Below are 21,469 nucleotides of genomic sequence, written 5' to 3' on the forward strand. Positions count from 1 at the left end.
AGTAGCTCAGTGGGTAAGTGCTTCTGCTCCAAGGGTGAGAGCTCCAGTCTGGATCCGAGGAGGAGCACCCAGGGGGAAAGCCTAGCCCTGGGAGCTGGAGCAGAAACAGGAGGGTCCTAGGAACCTGGGCCTGCCAGTGTAGCCAGTCAGCTCTGGGCTTAGTAAGAGATCTTGCCCTTAAACATAAGGGGGAGGGCAGGAGAGGAAGACACCCACTGTCAGCTCTGGTCTCTACATGCTGCTGCTGGTGCTAATGGCGCACCCCCACTACCAGCACACCCAATTAATAATGAAAACAGTAACCTAAAAACCTCCTCCTAAGAAGTGAGACAAGATTATTTCTTTAAATTTTATCCTGAAGAGTGTTAAATACTACTATGAGTTTAAAACGTGTCCCAGAAAAACAACATGTATAGAATGCATACAAAAAAAAAAACGAGAACCATAGGGGGCTGCAGAGAAGCTGGGCGGTGGTGGCACATGCCTTTAATCCCAGCACTCAGGAGGCAGAGCCAGGCGGATCTCTGTGAGTTCGAGGCCAGCCTGGGATAAAGAAGGAGTTCCAGGAAAGGCACAAAGCTACACAGAGAAACCCTGTCTCGAAGAAGAAAAAAAAAATGTTGCTCCTGCAGAGGAGGCGGGTTCCTTTTCCAGCACTCACCTGGCAGTTCACAGGCATCTGTTGCTGAGATCCTAGACTGGAATCCCAAGTGGTGCTTAGCCAGGTGAACTCTGATGCCTCAGATAAGGTCAGTCCTAGGAATATCCCACCAGTTCTAGCCACAAACAAGGGGTCCAAGGTCAAAATGACTCATGGCGAGATTGAGCAGGGAAGCTTGAATGGTGGTCTTGCTCAAAAGCATAGAGGCAGGTACTTATCCAGAGGGTTCTGGGAATTAGCACAGGCCTCTGAAAACTATTGTAGAAGTTAGTTGAATGGGGGCAAGAAAACTGTTAGCAGGACTCAGGGTTGTGAGAAGGACAGTTTAGAAAGGAAAGAGTAGAGTAACAAGGAAGCCCTGCAGTCCATTTTGGGCCCATGCATCACAGTGTAGCAATGTGAAGAGGAGGCTGGGACCTGCTGCTTTCAGTTGGAGAGCAGGCAGGGACAGACTTATACAGAGATGGCCCAGTACAGAGTTTAACTTCTGGATCTCAGTCCTCATTCTCACCTCCTACAAGCCCACAGTCATTTGGGTAACAAATTCCTTTAGTACTGGGGTAAGTTAGTTGAGACTAACCTTTGACCTCACTTCTGCTACTCTGTGTGAGACCTAGTAAATCAGGTGGAATAAATCCATCTTGCTTTCATCCATACCCATTCGCTCCCAGCCAGGGAGTCTGCTGCCCCAACCAGAAAGAGCTCAAACACTGATCACAAGTGAATGGCACTGTGTCAGGCTAGAATCCCTGCAAAAGCATAGAGACAGCTAGTGAAGGCAGAGCCAGGCTCAAGACAGACCATTTCCATTACTGTAAGTCTTCAAAATGGGTCTGCAACAGCAGCTGGTAACGTTTATATGGACCATTTGCAAAGCTGTCAGATCTTTGGTGGTTAAAAAAACCGGATACATGCTTGAGGAGGACAGAGGTAGGCATCAGTATGTTATCAAAGGCAGAGGTGAGAACCCTGGTGGGAAAGCAAGGTTTCTTTGTTGATCTGTTTTCTTTGTGGCTCTTTGCAGATCAGATTTAAAGTGACAGCTTCTCATTTTCCTAAGAAGCTTCCTGGAAACCCTGGCTGGATTGGAGGATAAGGAGGTGCTGCTTTCATGGCCTAGTGTGTGTGTTTGGTTTGGGATTTGTCAGTCTGGAAAACTGGGGCCTCTGAGCAGCTTGTGCCTGGCAGCTTTCCCCCACCTGCCTAAATACAGCCCAGGGGGCCCAGAGGACCCTCCCATCTCAACCCAGCACCTCCACTCTTTGCCCCTGGAACTGTGGCCTTTATTTCAAGTCTGGTCCCCTGGGGACTGAGTGGGGAGTGAGGACAGCTGATAGGCCTGGCACTGTTGACTTTATGGGGAATATTCAATGTATTTACTTCCTACACGTAAGCTGCACTCTTATCAGCTGGCCACAGAGCTCTAAATCCTATCCAGGGAACCACTGGTGAGCCATGTTCTTATACCAGGAGCAGCGAATAAAAAGGGGGACAATATCCCACCCATACCTTTCTGCCCACCCCACCCCATCTTCCTTCATTTTCATCCCTGCTCTTGGGTTTATTGCTTGAAAAATAGAAGCATCCACTGTTCCATTCCTATGGAGTTAAGGCCAAGCCAGTCTTGTCTAGAGAGGTTAGCAGGTAGGTGGGCACACCCAGGGCTGTCTTGAGAGGTTAGCAGGTAACTGAGCACACCCAGGGCTGTCTTGAGAGGTTAGCAGGTAACTAGGCACACCCAGGGCTGTCTTGAGAGGTTAGCAGGTAACTGGGCACACCCAGGGCTGTCTTGAGAGGTTAGCAGGTAACTGGGCACACCCAGGGCTGTGTGCCCCTCTAACTGGCAAACTATGGGAAAATGCCCACTCACTTGAGCCAGTTACACGCCCCACTTTATGCTTCAGTGGTCAACATTTGCTCTGGACAGAAATACCCACCAGGCCTCCACAGCAGATGTTAGAGAGGACTTCATGTGTGTACATGTTATGTTATGTGCGGGTGTTGCCGAGGAGACGTCAGCCTGGGTCCTGGAGACTGAACATAATTGATGGACAGCCTGAGGTTCACTAGAAGCTCTGCTCTCATTGCTGGCATCGCCCTCCTCTGCTTCTTCCACACTCTGACCAGAGCAGCACAGCTCCAGGTCACTCAGGGGAGGACGGGCAGAACACTGGGCTGAGCAGGGAAAAGGAGACACTGCACAATGCCCTCTGCAGAAAATGAGAGCCATGTGCTTAGATTTCCCTGTCCTAAAACAAAAGAACCAGTATTGGAGTCTAGCTGGGTTCTGTTTGTTTTGTTTTGTTTTGTTTTGTTTTGTTGGGAATTTTGTGTAACCTAGTTTGGTTTCAAAGTCCCTGTGCAGCCAAAGATAGATTTGAAGTTTGGATTCTCCTGTCTCCACCCTGTTAGTATCGGGATGACAGGCCCATAGCACCACATCAAGTTTGTCAGTGTGCAGTTGGAAGGCAGGGCTAGGCAAGCATTCTACTAGCTGAGCTACATCCTCAGCCCTCATCCCATTTACTTCCCACGCTTAACACATCATACATAGCTCACTGAGTCTTCTCAATAACTCATGAAGTTGATATTTACAATTTGTAATTAAGGAATCTGAGGCCGGAAGAGGAAGCATTCTGCCCGCCAAGTGATCATTAGTGGTAGAGATGTCAGTTGGTCCGCCTCTAAAGTCAAAGCTGTAGTCTTCTTAGCTACCACAGTAAGCTGCCTCCCACGTGCCATTCCTTACTATCTTAAAGCAATGAGTATTTATCACACCTATTTTATAGGGGACATCTTTGGAGGGTACTTCTACCTGTCTGGTGTGTATGTGGAACCCATCTGGTCCTGACTCTGTGTGAAGAGATGCTTTGAAGATGCTACACCTCTTTTCTGTTCTAACTCAGAGAAGTCTACAGGTGACAGTGAACACCAAACTCCTTCATTGAGAGAGCAGACCAAAGCTCTCAGCCCTCTGTCTCTGCTCCCACACTCAGGCACAGATGGAGGCCAGGTCTGTGGCTTGGTTTGCTCTCTCACCTGCTTGCATCCATAGCTACCTTTCTTATTTGGGGGGTGTTGTCCTCAGGAAACAGAAAGAGGTCTGAAGATGGGAGCTAATCAGTCAGAGTTGCATGGTGCACCTGTAAGTGGAGCAGTTCACACTAATGAGAACCTGCAGCCTCTGCCGACTCAACTGAGTTAGGTCTATGCCCAAGTTTGTTTCTTTGAGTATATGTTTTGGAATTTCACTTAGTTAGGAATAATATTTTTGTTTTGTCTACAATTATAATTTGTCTGGTAACTTGTACAACAAACACACATACATGCACAAACACACAAATATATATATGTAATACACACACCACACACACATACACACACACACAAACACACACACACAAACACACACACACACACACACACACACACACACACACACGTTTGTTTGTTTGTGAGAGAACATACTAGTGAGAGAACTTGTGTGAAATGCCTGGTGTGACACTCATGCTTAGGGTTAAGTAAAGTGATTGAGGGTGACACCCAATGTCAACCTCACCTCCACATGCACCTACCCACACATATGCACAAACATGCATACACACACATGCACATCACACACATACACGTGAATTTTTTAAAGATTTATTTATTTATTATTTATAAAATATTCTGCCTCCATGTATGCCTGTACACCAGAAGAGGGCACCAGATCTCATTATAGTGTGAGCCACCGTGTGTTTGCTGGGAATAGAACTCAGGGCCTCTGGAAGAGTCTTCTCTCCAGCCCCCACATGAATTTTTTTAAATTTAAATTAAAATTCATGGTTCAATTGGGAAATAAAAACTTAAAAACAAGAGTTATAAATTAAATTTAAAAGAAAATAGAATTTTTGATGGAAAGCTTGACAAAGGGTCTTCTTTTATCATTACAGGTACATGTCTCTAAATCATCAGAACTACTGTGCACCGTTAAACCCCAAAAGATGCTCATCCAAAGACTTGTAAACCTAAAGCCAGTTGGGCTTAGTGTTGCCAGACTTAACCCCAACACTTGGGAATAAAAGTCAGGTAGAAAGGCCTACCTGGTCTACCTAGTGACTTCCCTGCCAGGACTGCCTGCTGAAAAGCTTCTGGATAAACAAAAGCAAAACTGGGCTAAACGTTCCAAGAACACAGAGTAATGACCTAATGGAGGTACATAAAAGCATGGTAGCTTTCAAATAACGGTGTGTCTCCTTGAATAGTGACTAAGAAGCATTAAAAAAAAAAATAGGGGTTGGGGATTTAGCTCAGTGGTAGAGCACTTGCCTAGCAAGCACAAGGCTGGATCCTCAGCTCAAAACAAACAAACAAACAAACAAACAAAAGAAAAGGTTATATGTTGTTCCTAAAAGAAAAGTTTCAAAAAACTATTTCAGAGCCAAAAAAACAAAAAAATGACTATGTACATTTTTCATTACACCACAATAACATTAGAAACTAATAACAAGCCATGGCCAATAACAGTAATAATAATACAATAAAGCTTTTAAAAATGCTTTCTAAAATGGAAAAAATAACAGACTTGAGAGGCTAATAGCAGCCAGATGTCATTGCACACATCTATGACAAGGGCAAGATGATCACCTGTTCCAGGCCAGCATGGGCACCATAACAAGACCTTGTCCCTAAAATTGAAGTAAAATAAAAACTTAACCCTATTGATGATTGTTAGGTCGAAATTTATATGGCAAATTGCCGAAACTTAAGAGCTAGAATTCATAAAGAAAAATATGCTTGTAAGTTCTGTTACATATCAAGAACCAGCTAATTCATAAGAACAACACACATATGCATACAGTGTGGTGGGGAACAGGGATGAATAACTGACTGGATGCAGAGATGTAGAGATGCTGATGCCTGGAAACCATGAACTGAGGATTGAGAGAGGGGTTACCATGCAGGGGATGGGTAGGAAAGGTTAACATTGGTTAAGGCTGATGCTTAACCTCTAGTCAAAATGACTTCGGTCACCCATACCTACCTGGTCTGGCAGAACCTGCAAGGACCCCTTCATCTTTCCTGAACCTGACAACCCTGCATAGGGGACTAGAAGGCCAGTATACCAGGCAGATCAATTAAAGCAGCAGGACCAAGGATCCTGACAACACCAGGCTTTCCTAGGGACCTGCTCATCCCCCAGGCTTTCCCCAGGAGCTCTGCAGGTGCCATCTCTCCAGGGGGCAGCGAGAGCCATGAATAGTAAGCCTTTTAGCTCAAGCACATAGAGGCTTTAGCTGCCTAAACTTAATCCCCCAATAATCGGATTATGTAAATTCCTACTCCAACCTCTTCCACTGCAGGACCTAGCCTCTAAATGTTCTACACTGGGAGAATGGGTTGGGAGCATCACTCTGAAGAGCCACTGCTAGGGAACCTATGTACCCAAATGGCTTCCAAAAGCACAAAGCCAACAGTAACATTTAAGAAGATTCAAGAACAAAAGCCAACCCTCTTCCAGTGTACTAACATACTTATGCTCCGAGTCTTTGTGCTTTGTCTGAGCTCCTGTCCACTTGCACAGATTTTATTTTATAGCTTGTTTCACTTAGCATCATCCATTGGATCCTGCCATCCAGTTGCCATAATTCTCCTTCTGAAAAACGTGTCATTGAGAAATACATCACCTCACAGATGTTGGCTAAGATGAAGGATAATAAGCTTTGGTGTGGCCTGTCAGAACTGTAACATCATCGGACAGAGTGGGAAAAGCATGGACACCCTAGGAACAATTTTTCTCCCACAGCACACCGAAAGAGCAGGGGACAGAAAGAGGAGCAGGCCACAGGTGTTTTCTGCAAATGTTAGGTTATGTTCCTATGCACTAATTGGCCAGCTGTTCTTATTCTTCCCTGCACTGCATCCTCAAGCTACAACCAGAATGAGTCTTGGAGCCCCAGCTGTAGTTACTGTTCCCATCTTTGCAGCACACTGCTGTCTTCCTATCCTCTTCCCTCCCCACCAAGATTCCTGGCACCCAAGGCCCTGTCCTGGGTATTGTACTTTAGAAGCCCTGCTCCTGGTCTCCTCCCTTGCCTACCCTGTACCCATGCTCTGCCTTCTAGGCAACATCCTGGACGTTTGGGAACCCTGAATTGCTTTACAATAGTCCTCGAGCCCATTTTCAGTGTTGGTTCGGGGCCCTTTTCAAGTCTGTGGATCGGGAGTTCACCTAATACACAGGGCCCTCCATTGAAATAAATGGAGCTGTGGGTAGGAAAAATAGAGAGGAAGGAATTAGGAGTCTCCACTTGTTCCTTTAAGTTCCTCAGTTCCCAGTGGGAGCCTTGCTTCAATGCCTTGTCTAAATACTATCCCTCACACATATTCCCTGGTCATCCAGCCAGAATCTTTTACCTCTTGTCCTAACTAGAGTTTACCTTCTCTGCTCCTGAGGACTGTCAATCTTGTATTTAGTCTGTCACATCCCCTTCACCTTTCTGGCTCTACCCACATACCTGAGCTTTGTAATTTAGACAGTATCTTCTCGATTTGTAATGAAGTTATGAGTTTACATGGGTGTAGGGTAAGGAGTCCTAGGTGTGACAAGCAGCCTGAGGTCTCAGTGCCTCACAGCAGTGATCTCTCCTGTTGCATTAGGACTATGGGTGGTTTGGGCTTTGCTCCATGGTACCCAAGCTTCAGGAGCAACCTCAAGCATGACTTCATCCCACAGTCATCCTGCTGGAGCTTCTGCTCCATGGTCTGTGTCATATCTGTTCACATTCCATTGACTGATGCAAGGCACATGACCAAGCCTGGCACTGAGAAGGGAAGTGTATTCTTTCCACCTATGCAAAGCTGCTGGTCACATGACAGTGTTATGCCCAGATCTCAGGGACCCCCAAAAGACCACCACAGAGACTGAATCCCGCATGTAAACGCAAAGAGCCTTTATTTCAAGCTCTGGAGCTTGGTCCCTCTGTCTTTCTGATGCAGAGGTGAGAGCAGAGAGCCCTGAGCTCAGGTGGAGCAGAGTTTTTATCACAGCAGAAGTTGGGGTGAGGAGATTCCCAGGGTCCAGGACCCTGATTTGCTGACAATTGTCTAGGGGTATCTGTAAAACAAAACAAAACAAAACAAAACAAAACAAACAAAAAAAATATGTGTGTGCTAGACTCAAAGATGTCCGGCCACCTTATCTAATGGTTGGAATGTTTCAGATGTTAGGTACTTCCTCATCTTTGGGTAGATCCCTGAATGGTATCAGCTTAAGGCTTTTCTTGGATCTGGGTGTTGCCTGCCAGTAAGCCTGTTATAGAAGCTGTGTCTAGGCCCCTAAACCTGTCATGGCTGCTGTGTGGTCAAGCTATTTTGGGGCCCCTCCACAGACAGTGGAAGGGTTGATATAATCCTCACAGAGAAGGGATCTAGAATGCAGTTGTAACAATAATATAATCAACTACAACAAAAATCTATTAATACTATACTATGTGCTGCTTGTGATCCTAAATACCTTACCTGTTTTTCCTTCTTATTTGATTCCACAGTTCCAGCATTGCAGCCATTTTTCAAATAAGATAGCTGAAGCAGAGAGAAAGTTAGGAATTTGCCTGGCGTCCTACAAGTGAATAGACAAGAAGTGTCAACTTGGGTGAATACAACCTCAGAGTCATTTGCTCTTATGCACCAAGGTGCAATGCATTTATGAAATTACTGCCCCAAATCCTGGGACCTTCAGAGAGAGAAATACCTAGAGATTGATTTTGTAATCATACACTAATCAAGCAACATTTGATGGACATCTATTCAATGTGGTAATGAGGGATATAGAAGAGATGTAAGACATGATAAATAAGTAAATATTACTAAGTGTGGTGAAGCTCTGAGAATACAGCAGACAAAGGATGAAGTGTGTGAGTGCCTGTGCCTGTGGAGTGAGTGAGTGTGTGTGTGTGTGTGTGTGTGTGTGTGTGTGTGTGTGTAGACACAATCTTAGTAGGCTAAAAAGCTCTTAGGTGATGGTATGAGAGGGCTCAGTGGGGAAAGACACTTGCTGCCAAATCCGAAGTTCTGAATTTGATCCCTGGAACCCACATAGCTGAAGGAAAAAGAACTGCCTCCCCGGAGTTGTTCTCTGACCTCCCACATTCACCTTTGTGCACCCAAGGCAATACATGCAGAAATGTAATTTTTAAAATGTAAAGCTTTTCACCGAGAAGGTGGCATCTGAGTAAATAGTAAAGAATGTCAGTGCCTTGAGGGCAGGGTTTGTGTCTGGTTTTGTGTGGAGTTACACTCTCCACACTTGCACAGGGCTTGAGCAGGGCATAAGCTTCCAGTAATGACCTGATGCACGGTAAAGAAAGGGAAGGGAAGGACTCCAAAGGACGCCCGTGAGATGCACGTTTTAGGCTGAGGGAACTGTGCAAAGTCTAGGAGGCAGAAGACTGTCTGATGTGTTCCTGAAAGGACAAATCCGAGTCTCTGGAGAGGAGTGAAGCCCAGGGAAGGAAGGGGCAGGCTGACGAAAGAGATGGAGATCTCAGGGGCCAGAGGTAGAGATCTCAGGGGCCAGAGGTAGAGATCTCAGGGGCCAGATGTGGAGATCGCAGGAGCCAGAGGTAGAGATCTCAGGGGCCAGAGATGGAGATCTCAGGGTCATTTAAAGCCTGCAGCTCACATTCCTTCTGTTGTTTTAGTCTGTTGACAAATTTTCTCTCACTACATAGACCAGGGTGGCCTCAAATGTCCCATCCCTTTGCCTTGGGATTGCAGGTGTGTGCTAACTTTGAATGAAATGGAAAGCTACCAGAGAGTTTAGATCTCGGAAGTGACAGAGGTCTGACTTGTGTTTTCTCAGATCATCCTGGGAGATACAGGACAGAGGAAGGAAGCAAGAGTAGAGTCCCTCCATCCCTGAAATAACCACACCCGGTGTTGACTGACAGGAAAAACTAGACCAGACCCATAATAAATCCATCAATCTGTTCAGTGTGGTGCTTTTAAACCTTTGTTGTGCGCCTTCATTTCCTAGGGGCACTTGGTAAAATTGAAGGTCACAGGCTGCATCCCCCCCCCCCCAAACTTGTAAAGGGTCTGGAGCTGGGGCGTTGGAATAAGACTGCACCTGCGCTGGGATTTGAAGAAGCACCCGGTGAGTCAGCAAGAGTTCGAAGCTTTCCGATGCTTGTCTGTAGGAGGAGGTTGGAAGCAGCACTCCCTCCCCGAAAGCCTTAGACAAAGAGGGGTCCTCCTTCTCCATTGCTCCTTGGCTGCTGCACATGGGAGGGATGATGGGGCAAAACGGGGAGGGACTGGAGGGAGTCCTCGGCAGATAGCCCCCCTCCTGCCCTCAGACAAAGGGCGGTGCCCTATAAAGGCTGCAGCCGAGGCTCAGCGTCCAGGCGAGGGCGCACACGGACAGCCGACAGCCGCTGCGACAGCGCGGGCTCCCAGCTCCCCGCAAGAAGGTGCGTTGACTTAAGGGAGTGGGACTGGGCAGGAGCCAGGGGGCCACCGAGCAGGCCACAGAGAACGGAGTGGTAGCAGCCACTGAGGGGACTCTTTGGGTGACCCGGGAATTTTAAGAGGGGCAGTGGTAGTGGCGCGGCACTCGGGGAACCGGTCTGGTCTCCTCCCAAGGCGCGCGTGTTGTCCAAGCCGCTTAGCTGGAACGCAGGGACAGTCAGTCCCCTCCACTCCAGAGCATCTCCAGGGTTCTTCATACCGCCGCCAGATCTCTCTTAGCGATCCCCCGACACTTTGCAGATGTGAAATTTCAACCTACTATATGCTTTCCCAGATTCCCGAAATAACGGGCGAGTTTGCTACGATGAGATGAGATAACATATTTAAAAAAAAAAAAAAAAAGAATCGGGAAGGGATAGCTGGAGAATGAAGAAGGTCCACAGACAAGCTGCAGATTGAACAAAAAGAGCGAGAAGTCAAGTGCGTGCAGGCTGCGAGGCACCCGTGTAAAGTGCGCCTCAGCCTGGATAGCCCTTGAAATGGTTGAAGGGGACCGCCTTAGTCTGCTCCCCCACGGAGCGGTATCCAGTGTGCTCTACTGACTCAAAGCAAAGCGTGGGGTTGCTTAAGAGAGACAACTTGCGTGGTAGTATGCATAGCGAGTGCTAATATGTGAGTGTATGTGTATGTATGAGTGAGCCTGAAGTGTACACCTCAAATTTGCACTGGCTGGGGAATGGGATGGGTTAAACAGATACGTAGGAAACTTTCCTCGTATCGTTTACTTTTTAACTTTTTCGAACTGGTATATAACAACTTTTTAAAAAACAACATAAGAGGTGTTCGATATCATTTTAACATTTTCAAATAAACTGTTCTAGTCATTTCCTCCCCTCGTCCCACACCGCCTGCTATCCTCATATCCCCACGCCCCACCTTGTGGTTTCCCCTGTAAAGTTTTGCTTGGTACTTTTTTCTTAACGGAGCAGAACTGTACCTAGTGTTGGCTGTTAGATCATCCCTAATCTAGCTATTCAAAGGGCTGTTCGGCTTCCTTCTCAGGGGCCATCTGCACTTCCAAGAGACTGTTGTAGGAAGAGACAAATACACAGGGCCGAGTTTCAGGAGAGAAACCTTAAGAACAAAAGACCTGTATGAGCCTGCAAGCCTGAAGCTAACCCTGTAGCAGTGTGAGCTGCTGTGGCCTTTTGTGCCTTTTTTAGATGACCTGGGGTTTGTGTCCAGGAGCTGTGGGCACCTAATAGCATCATGGGCTATTAGCAACAGCGGACACCTCTGGGAGCGTAAGTCATTTTCTTCAGTCATGTGCTACCTTCGCTGGTGCCAATATAAAGAGGCTGCACACTCTTTAGTGACAGTGTATTTAACATAACATTTGTCCAGGAGCTTTCTATAGCATCTATGCCCTCCTGAGAGAAGATGTCCAGGCAGGCCTTGAACTTCAGAGACTTGTTTTTAATTAAAATGTTTTGTATGTATGGGTGTGTATATGTGTACAACTTTCATGCCTGGTGCCTAGAAGAAGGGGTTGGGCCCTCTGGAACTTGAATTACAAACAATTATGAACTGCCATGTGGGTAGTGGGAATTGAACCCAGGTCCTCTGGACGAACAGCCAGTGCTTATAACCACTGAGCCATTTCTCCAGCCCTTACAACGCATTCTTGAGTTTATAACCCCTACCTACCCAGGTGTGTGTGGCTAGAATTCAAAAGTTCTATGAACTTGAAGAGGGAGATATTACATCTTTATTTTCTATTAACATTTATTCTAAATGTAGCATTTCCTTTATTTACAAATATAGGTGTAAAGTGCATTAATATCAACCATTTTTATTCCCTTCTCAGAATAATTATTTTAAATGCATTAAATACATAGGCACAGAAAAAAAGCCAATAATATTTAGTAGCTGCTAGGATACTGTGATTTCAAATACAATATTGTAGCAAAGATTTATCCTAAGACAAGACAACCGTGGTGAATTTGTCACCAGTGGAAGTCCTAGAGACTTGTATCTCACATCCCAAATGTTGCAGATATTTGGAAATAAAAGCCAAATATCATTTCTTAGAAATTATGGTAATATGTGTAGTTTTTAATGTGTTAAAAATTAAGCAAATGTATTACCATATTGTGTTTTTAATTTTAGTATTTTAATAACTACTAAGTATAACATTATTTTCTGTGTCACTGTATTTTAACTTATGCATTTAAAATTTTGACATAGGAACCATTATATATTTAAAATCATTGTTCTGAGTAGACTGCAAACCCAGGCTTCCCTAGACCACCAAAAAGATTCATGGAGCAAAACAGAAAAAGAAGAAGTTACTGAGCCCTAACCTAGTGGGAGTCCTCAGTCGTGACATTGATGCTTTGCCCTTATTTCCACGTCTATCCATGGCATCTGGTGTGGAAGTTTCCCTCTCTTATTTTGCTCTGAAATCAAGATTAGTGGCAATCAGTCCTTGCAACTGGAAAAACACTAAATGCAAGTTTCCTTTGATTTAAGAAGTATAGCGCAGCGATTTTCTAGTGGCCTCTATTTTGAGCTTTTCCAGTTTGTTAAGTTACTGATTTCTATTTCCCCCATGGAGAAGGAAAGTAAAACACTCAAGGCTAAATCAGCAATTACCAAGCATCCATCCCTCAGGCAGCAGGCTACAGTTTAGAAGAGTGGTTTTTTTTCTTTTCTTTCTTTCTTTTTTAACTGATCCTTCTGTCTGTTTAGTACAATAGGCTCCAGCCGTCTTAGAAAAACACCACAATCAGTTTACCCTGCCTAATCTTCTTTGCTTCCAGCTTGAAAAGGACCCCCACCCCCCACGGGACTAGAGTTGACTTGGCAGAGAGCTAAACCCTCTTTTGATAAGACAACTTTGTCCTTCAGCCCTAGCCAACTTCAGTGTGAACAACATCTAAGTTTTCTTTCTGTCTTCAAGTCCCCTTGATCAGGGTTCAGGTATAGTTTTCTGTTTCAGGTATAGTTGGGGTAAAGTTCTGGCAACATACTTGTATTGTAGGACCAAAGACCCAAAGATTCAGAAATGACTAGGGCTAGACACAAGAGAACTGGGCAGTGTACATTTCTAAACAGGAAGAGACCTGGTCCACCCATCTGTTTACAGGGAGGTGTGGTCTTCTTGCAAGCCTGCTCTAGCATGTAGGTGTGTTGTTTCTCTGCTTCTTTAGAATCTATTTTCCTCCCTCAGGTAAACAAAAGGCAGGTTGCTCCTGAGGGTCCAGCAGCAGTACAAGAAAGCCATGCCTGACTCAGGATGTAGTTCTGAACCCTCCTCAAGAGTCTGCCATAGGTTGAAAATACACATTGAAATTGTATTTGACATAACTAACCTATAGAAAATCATTAACTTAGACCAGCATACCTTAAAAATGCCCAGAACACTCACATTAGCCTACAATGGGCACAATTACCAATGCAAAGTCTATTTTATAAGAAAGTAGGAAATGTCACATATAGTTTATTGAATACCTCGATCCACAAAACACTGGCAGCATAGTACTATGCACTGCAGCTTACTCCAGTGATGGTGTGGCTGACAGGGAGCTGCAGTTGATCCCAGGGTCTCCAGAGAGTATCATGCTATGCTACAAAGACTCAGCGCCCTGGGAAGCTGAGGCTGAAACAGGCTGCTAGTGACAGCAGTGAGCTGCGACACCAGGCTGCCTGGGGCGGGGCTCTTGCTTACTGCCAGTGTATGCTGAATGTTCCCAATAAAATGTACTAATCCAGGCACCCGGGAAAAAAGGGGGTGCGTGCCTCCAGGAGTTAAAGATGTCAAAATGAGATATGGCGGTATTTGATGATACCTTTCCTAGTGTGGAAAAGGTGAGCTATGGGAGTGCCAAGAGAAGCCTGGGTGTCTGCTGTATCTGCTGTGGGTCCATGCCACAGAGCACCCGCCAGTGATCTTTTCATTCTTACCAGGCTGAACACCCCCATGTCTGTTTTCATAAACCTGGGTATCACAGCCCTCTCTCTCCCTGCTCACAGTCTTCCAAATGTGCTCCTGTGTGAACATTCTAGCTACTGGAGATTGGAGCACAACCCTCCAGCTAAGATCAGCTGAAACAAGGAGAGCCATCTCATTTTCTCCATTCCAAATGTCATTTTATTGAGGAAACCCCGGGGTGCAGCCTTTCTCTCTTTTTAAAAGCTCTTGACACACTGCTCATTCACACCCAAACGAGTACTCAATTCCACACTGTAGATGACTTTGATCAGCTGGGAAGGACGAGTTATAAAGGAAATAGTGGGGTTGGAGATGTCGCTTAGTCAGTGTGGCATGGCAATCATGAGGTCCTGGGTTCAGAAATCCGTAGCATGCATAAACCAACAATGGTGGCACATGCCTGAAATCCTAGCATTCAGGAGGTGAAGTAAGAGGATCAGAAGTTCAAGGTTGTCCTTGGCTGCATAGTAAGTTTGATGGAAGCCAGGTATACATGAGATCCAGCCTCAAAAGTGTGGGTGTGTTGGGGGAGAGCAAGTAATGGTGACTTCAAATCAATCAGGGAGAAAAGGCTACAGGGTTCTTCTTTTCGCGCTTTCCTCTACCATCCTTTTTCTTCTTAAACAAGACATTTCTAAAACACTCAAAATGGATTTCCTAACATCTGAGTTGAGAAGCTCTAACCCTGCAGGTTCTTGGAAGACTATGTGATTGTCACTGGGCCTCTTGCAATGTCTTGGCTACCAAATTCCCTTTTCTCTCCCATCTCAGGAACCTGGACATGACCAGAAAGATCTTCACCAACACCAGGGAGCGGTGGCGGCAGCAGAGTGTCAACAGCGCCTTTGCCAAGCTGAGGACACTCATCCCCACTCACCCTCCAGACAAGAAGCTGAGCAAAAGTGAAACGCTTCGCTTGGCAATGAGGTACATCAACTTCTTGGTCAAGGTCTTGGGAGAGCAAAGCCTTCAGCAAGCAGGAGTAGCCACTCAGGGAAACATTCTGGGGCTCTTTCCCCAAGGGCCCCACCTGCCAGACGGGGATGAAAGAACTCTACTCAATGACCCTGGCCCAAGCCATGAGGCTCCCTAGGGTGGCTGTGCCGGTCAGCCCCCAGGGCAGTACCGGTTGCAGAGTCCTGCAGTTTGATGCTGCAGAGAAGCATGACGCAGGAGGTGACTGGGACAGAAGCTGAGATCTGCAAAAGGACTTGAGGAATGTTGCTCTGACCTCATTACCTCAGAACTTCAGGCAGAACGATTTGTTCTATAAGTCTGCACGAGACCATCGCAAAAAAACCAAAACAACCATCTTTTAGAAACTGCCATCTCACTGATGACTTCAGTAATGATGATTCCCTTCTACTGCATCTCAGAGGAATGAGCAAAGCTTGTTGCCCTCTGAATATATTTAAAAGCTTGCTTTGAAAAAGGAGACATGTTTATTGAGGGTAAATACAAGAAATCTTAAGACTGATGAATGACAAGGTAGCCACTGCGGAAACCAACCCGGGAGAGGCGTGGGGCCATCTCTGGAGGGATGGCCCTTCGGAGCAGAGCAGTGAGGGTTATGTGTGTGAAAGGCTCCATATTCTTTGACCTCTACAGAATCATGATATTCTACTTTAGCTGAATCTCTGAAACCAAATAGTGGATTGCATTCATTTGAGGAAAAACCTTGGTAATTTAGGAGCTAGACTTCATAGTTCTCTCTTTTTTTTTTAGCTGAGGATCGAACCCCGGGCCTTGTGCTTGCTAGGCAAGCACTTTACCACTGAGCTAAGTCCCCAACCCCCTTCATAGTTTTCTTATTAAAAGTTAGCTAAAATGAGTGAGCAAATCACTTAGATTGACACATTGAGTACTAAAACTTAATTCAGCCCACATTCCTGCTGAATTCCTTAAGTCCTGTATAATTCGATAATTATGAAAACCCAAATATTGCCATTTTATATTTTGTTAGGAGCAAACAATAGAAATAAAGGACCAGATGCTAATGACCTTGTGCATTTAGCTTCACTTCCTGCCTCGCAGGGAGCATTAGCTGGGGGCAGGGGTGGAGCGCTATGGATGCTCCAGTCATCACCACACACCATTCTGGTCCTCCCAGTACTTGGATTCAAAGATAAATCTGGTAGCTGAGCCCCAAATGCAAATGTCTATCTCTGGGACATTTTATTTCCCTGGAGTTCTTTAGGCTTTATGATCTTCTGAATCACATGTGGGAAATCTATGGATTGTGGTTATGAATTTCCAGTGTCTACACAACATAGGCATTTAAACTTCCTGTCTCTCTAGAAAGTATTTTAGAATAACTGCATCATTAAGGTCCTTTTAGCCGATGCACTTGTAGGACAACAGGTTTCCCTCTAAGTCCTTTATTTAACCTGCACTAGATTAATTTTCCCACAGAAACAGTATAGATTTTGGAGACAGGTAAGCACAGAGGCTGGCTGAGTCCTTCCTTCCACCCCAGATGTGTATATCATTCTCACCAGTTTGGGGAGGTTCAAGGTTGTTCCCAAATTGCTAGGCAGTAGGACATTTCAAAGTTTTTATGGTAGTTGTCAACTAAGTAACACTACCCTCTCATCTGGTACATTAAATAAAAAAAAAAAAATACATAGGTTCTTTGAATATGAAGAAAGCAAAGAGGCCCTCTGTCTCTAAATGCAAATTTTTTATGCTCTACCCAGAATGCTCTCGCTTTCCCGATTGTTGGAGCTCTTGTCTGTGATCAACAGGACCTCCCACTGAAATGCTTACAGCAACCCCAAAAAGATGTGAGGAGGCTGAGTTATCATTACAGTAAATGGGGGGATACTTACTTAAAGAAGCCCAAGAGGAAATCCTTTCATAGACGAATAAACCTCTACAATATTATTATATGTCATGTACTCCTTAAAAATATTTATTCAGCTTAAATTTTCTCTATCAAGTTGAATTAAATTAACATGACTGTCAAACACACACACACACACACACACACACACACACAAACAAAAACAAAAACAAAAACAAAAACCAACTGTAATCACATGTAGTCCAAAACCTAGTGATGATGTGTGTGAGAAAGGAAGCTAATTCAAAACTCCCTCTATGGTTTCCTTTGGTGGTCCTAGCCATAAGACTTCATAGTTCAAATGCATTACCATCTGCTGGGTGCTACATCTGTTTATGGACCATTTGAGTTTAACAGAAGAGTTAAGCCAAATTTTCTAACTATGCTTCTCTGTTCCTTGAACTAAAGTGAGCATTTGGTCTACTTTGGACAGTAATGGAAATGTGTAGAAACCATATTCAAGCAGGGCCTTGCCTTATATAGACTGTGTTACTCCATTTCATAGAGAAGAAAACAGGTCTGTCTCATGGGCCATCAGCCAAAACCTAGGACACAGATGCCAGTCTCCTGATCCTCTCTCTAGCCTGCCCATAGTGTTGATCAGTCACCATGTGTTGAGATTGAACATGAACAAGAGCCTTATCATTATGTTAACCTTTTCACAAAAGCATTTAGTGATCTTCACATGCTTTTTTTGTGATATGAAATTATCCTGCTCTGTAGACTGTGAGTAGCTGTGTTAACCAAAGATTTTTATCTATTGATGTGTTTTGTGAGTTCTTAACCACTGATAATAATTTGCTATTTAACTGTTAACTTATTACAAATAAATTATTTTTAAAAATTGTCCTTTTATTTTTACGTATAATTTCATAAACTTACTAAGCATATCCATCCCATCTCTCCATTTTCATGGTCACTGTCCTGACATGGAAGAAAGCCCTTTCCACACTCATTGTTCTTAGTTTAGAGAAAACAATTAGCATCAACTGATGTCTCTCCTCTCTCCCATGTCCTCACAGCAGCATGCTTTCTTCTTTCCCCCTCTCTTTTCTTTTCTCCCCACCCCCCTTTTAGACAGTTTTACCACATAAGACTCTGGTGGTCTTGAACTTATGATCCTTCTGTGTCAGCATCGCTTATGCTGGGATTACATGCAGATGCCGCTACACCTGATTCATATGGCTTCCTAATTGTCCTCAAATCACAGCTGTGGTCAGATTACGTCCCTGCTCCTGAACCCTCAGTGTATCATCTACCACACAGACAGACATTGCAAGAGCTAGGCCACCTGCAAACCTGGCCCCATTGTACCTTCTCTTCCCACAAACCCTACACATGTTACATGGGCAATAAAATGGCTTCACTCGGTGATCCATTTTTCCTATTTCTTCCTTTAGCCTTGTGATTTCAATTGTTCCTTTCTCATTCTTTCCACTTGCCTCTCCATCAGTATCAAATCTCAGACACTAAATCCTTCATGGTTGGTCTTAATATATAACCCCCTTCCACCCTTTATTCCTTCCCCTCACCCTTTTTGAGATGGGGACTCACTCTGTAGCTCAGGCTGACCTCAGCCTCCAGGCCAGTCTCCTTCCTCACCTCCCCAGTGTGGGACTGCAGGCTTGAGTCAACGAGCCCCTGGCTACATACTCTTACACAGTGTCCCAGCGTTCTATTCGATCCACTCACTGCTTCCTCATCTCCCTTATCTGACTTACAACCTCTTTTCCTTTGCCTTGTATTATAGACACCTGTATATACCCTGCTCTTTCTGAAAAGCTGAAATCCACTTGAATACAGGGATGGATTCTGATGTTTAATTCTTTCTGTAGCCCTGCAACTGGCCCCTACTTCTAAAATGTGAAAATGATTCCAAGACTATCCATGTCAAGAATAAGGTTAGCTTCCCCTGGTGGGGCAGGGGGGGGGGGCGGGGGGGGAGGGGGGTAAAATGAAGCTGCACAGGCTGTTTTCCCCACTCTGAGAAGCTCAGTCTAATGCTTCTCTTTAAAGCTTCCCATAATTACCATCCAAGAATACCCCTTATAGCACCTGCCTTGTGAATTTCATCACCTAAGAATGATTGGCTTGAGTTGGCCAAAAGAAGTATTAAATTATGCATGACTGGCATTGTCTTTTAAAAGGCGAAAGACGAAAAAGGCTGGGGATAATGGTCAGCTTAACTGCTGACCTAGGCCAAAGGTTAGTCAAAAGTCACATCCTTCACTAGAGAGGTCAATGATATGGAGGGATCTGAAAGTCCGATAGCAATGCAAAGTGAGGGATTTGCAGCAGGTGTTTTGAAAGGAATTCGAAGGCTAGAATGTCCTCCAGGGATCTCAGGATGTGGGAGGTGGCAAGGCCTCCCCAGCCCAATGTCTTCTTGTGCCCACTTGCTGCTTACTGGAGACAGACAGTCACTATGACTTCATTTTCTTATCTTTGCTAATGGTGTATCATAAAGAAGTTCTAAAAACATCAGGTTTATACATAAGCTTCAGTTAGGTTCATAATTTACCAAGTAACATTTATTACAAGACTTTAGAAATTCCCACTCGAGAAATTTCCTTCGTAGACTATTAACAGTCATCATTAGAAAAGTATTGAAAATGTGGACTATAGTGAATGCAATCCCATTCTTTGTCCTAAGTTATCATAAAACGAAATACATAAAGAAATAATCAGAATTCTGGTCAAAGAAGTGTGTGCATGATCATAGTGTAGTAAATCTCCAGTGGTCCTTGCTATATCACAAGTAAGACAAAAGGATCTCTTCCATTCCAGAATTCACAACCTATCCTGAATAATGAGATCTTGTCTCTGGGAAAAATTCTTTTTCAAAGAACTATAGATATGAATATTTCAGAATTATATGTAAGGAACACATGAATATAATATTAAGAATAAGACTGACCAAGTTTTCACTCTCTGCCAGACACTGAACCTAAGAACTTCTAGTATATTGACTTACCTAATTTTCATAATAATATTATATTTGCTAATACAGCATTAATTGTATTCTATTAATTATATGTACTTCTTTTTGTGGTCCTGGGGAGTGAATCTGGGACCTTGGGCATATTTAGCAAGCATTCTACTACTGAGCCACATCCCCAGCCCTAATTACATGCATGTATTATATCAATATTATTGTTGTCATTTCACAAAATATCTAAGAATATATAACCATGGGTTCACACTGCTGAATCAGAACGTTCCTCTGAGCTTTTTCTGCACAGAAGAGTTGCATCATGTAAAGACAGGGTGACTTTTCAAACTGTTTTATTTACATCTGAGTCTTACATTCTTCTTGACTCTAACCATATCCATGAAACCTTATGGCCAGAGTCACACTTTTGGAGAAATAAGCACCAAAGTCCTTAGGAAGAGGAAACTTCCTGTCCCAGAAGCACCGGGCAGTGGTTACCACCAATGAACCTCTGAAAGACAGCTGTACCAAATGTGATGCTGTCAGTACCACAGGCAGTTCCACAGTGGGCATCTATGGGCACCAGCGTGAGACAGTTTGGTGGGTTTTGTTTTTTTTTGTTTGTTTTTTGTTGTTGTTGTTGTTGTTTTCTACTCCCTACCAACAGACCTGTTCTGCCTCATCTTGCCTTCCTGCTCTATAACAGCAAGCAGGCCAGATCAGGCCACTTCAAACACTCATTGTGTTCCTCTTCTCCTTGCTGGCCCCTCCATCTCTCCTGCTCTCCTGGTCTCAATTCTCCGGAGTTGGAGAGAAAGGAGGACTTATGACTTTGCACAAAATGTTCTTTTTCACTGCATATAAGATACATGCTTCCTCCCTGTAAGTCTTTGTATTGGCTTTTGTTAGCTAATCATGTACATGTGTTAGGTTTGAAAGGACTAGAAAAAGGGTGGGAGAGATGGCCCAGTGGTTGAGAGCACCAGGTACTCAGGTTCAGTTCCCAGCACCCACATGGCAGCTCACAGCCATCTGTAACTCTAGTTCCAGGGGCTCTGATGCCCTTTTCTGATCTCTATGGGCACCAGGCTTGCATGTAGTGCATATACATGCATGCAGGCAAACACTCATACATATAAAATAAAAGGAAATAAATATTTTCTTTCTGCAAAAAAGAAAACTTGCTTGTACAGTCACATGGCCATGGTGACCAGATTCTACTCTGGGGTAAACAGAGTGCTATGTTGAAAGAACTTGCATCTACTCCAGCAGTCAGATATTCACTCCAGTGTATTGTTTTAATATTTCACTAAATAAATGAAGATCGAATTCTATCTTATGTGTGTATATGTATGTGCATATATGTTGTCTATGTGGCCTTGCAATGTCTTCTCCCTGCACACAGTGTAGCTGCAAGAGTACAATTACACCAGAAACTTGGATGTGCAGACCCCCTTGAATTCCATCTCAGGACTGCACAGAGGGTGAATTTCGAAAGAGTTGTTAGTAATGAGACAAGGTGCCTGGAAATTCCCTGGAAGGACGAGATATCTGTCACCTGAGTGGTGTAGTTCTAGGAGATGCTGA

At 44.4% G+C, this 21,469-nt stretch overlaps 1 protein-coding gene across 8 annotated transcripts in view; it reads left to right on the top strand.

The window, feature by feature from the left end:
* Nucleotides 1-15,861, top strand: part of LOC118578742 (fukutin-like) — an 87,288-nt gene extending 71,427 nt beyond the window's left edge. For all 8 annotated transcript variants that reach the window (XM_036179915.1, XM_036179920.1, XM_036179917.1 and 5 more), the window contains one exon: nucleotides 14,880-15,861. In XM_036179915.1, coding sequence (XP_036035808.1) covers nucleotides 14,880-15,201 — 322 coding nt within the window. In that variant the 3' untranslated portion in view covers nucleotides 15,202-15,861. The remainder of the gene's footprint in view (nucleotides 1-14,879) is intronic.
* The last annotated feature ends 5,608 nt before the right edge of the window (nucleotides 15,862-21,469 follow it).

Source organism: Onychomys torridus, chromosome 2, assembly GCF_903995425.1.
Source record: "Onychomys torridus chromosome 2, mOncTor1.1, whole genome shotgun sequence".
Lineage (NCBI taxonomy): Eukaryota > Metazoa > Chordata > Mammalia > Rodentia > Cricetidae > Onychomys > Onychomys torridus.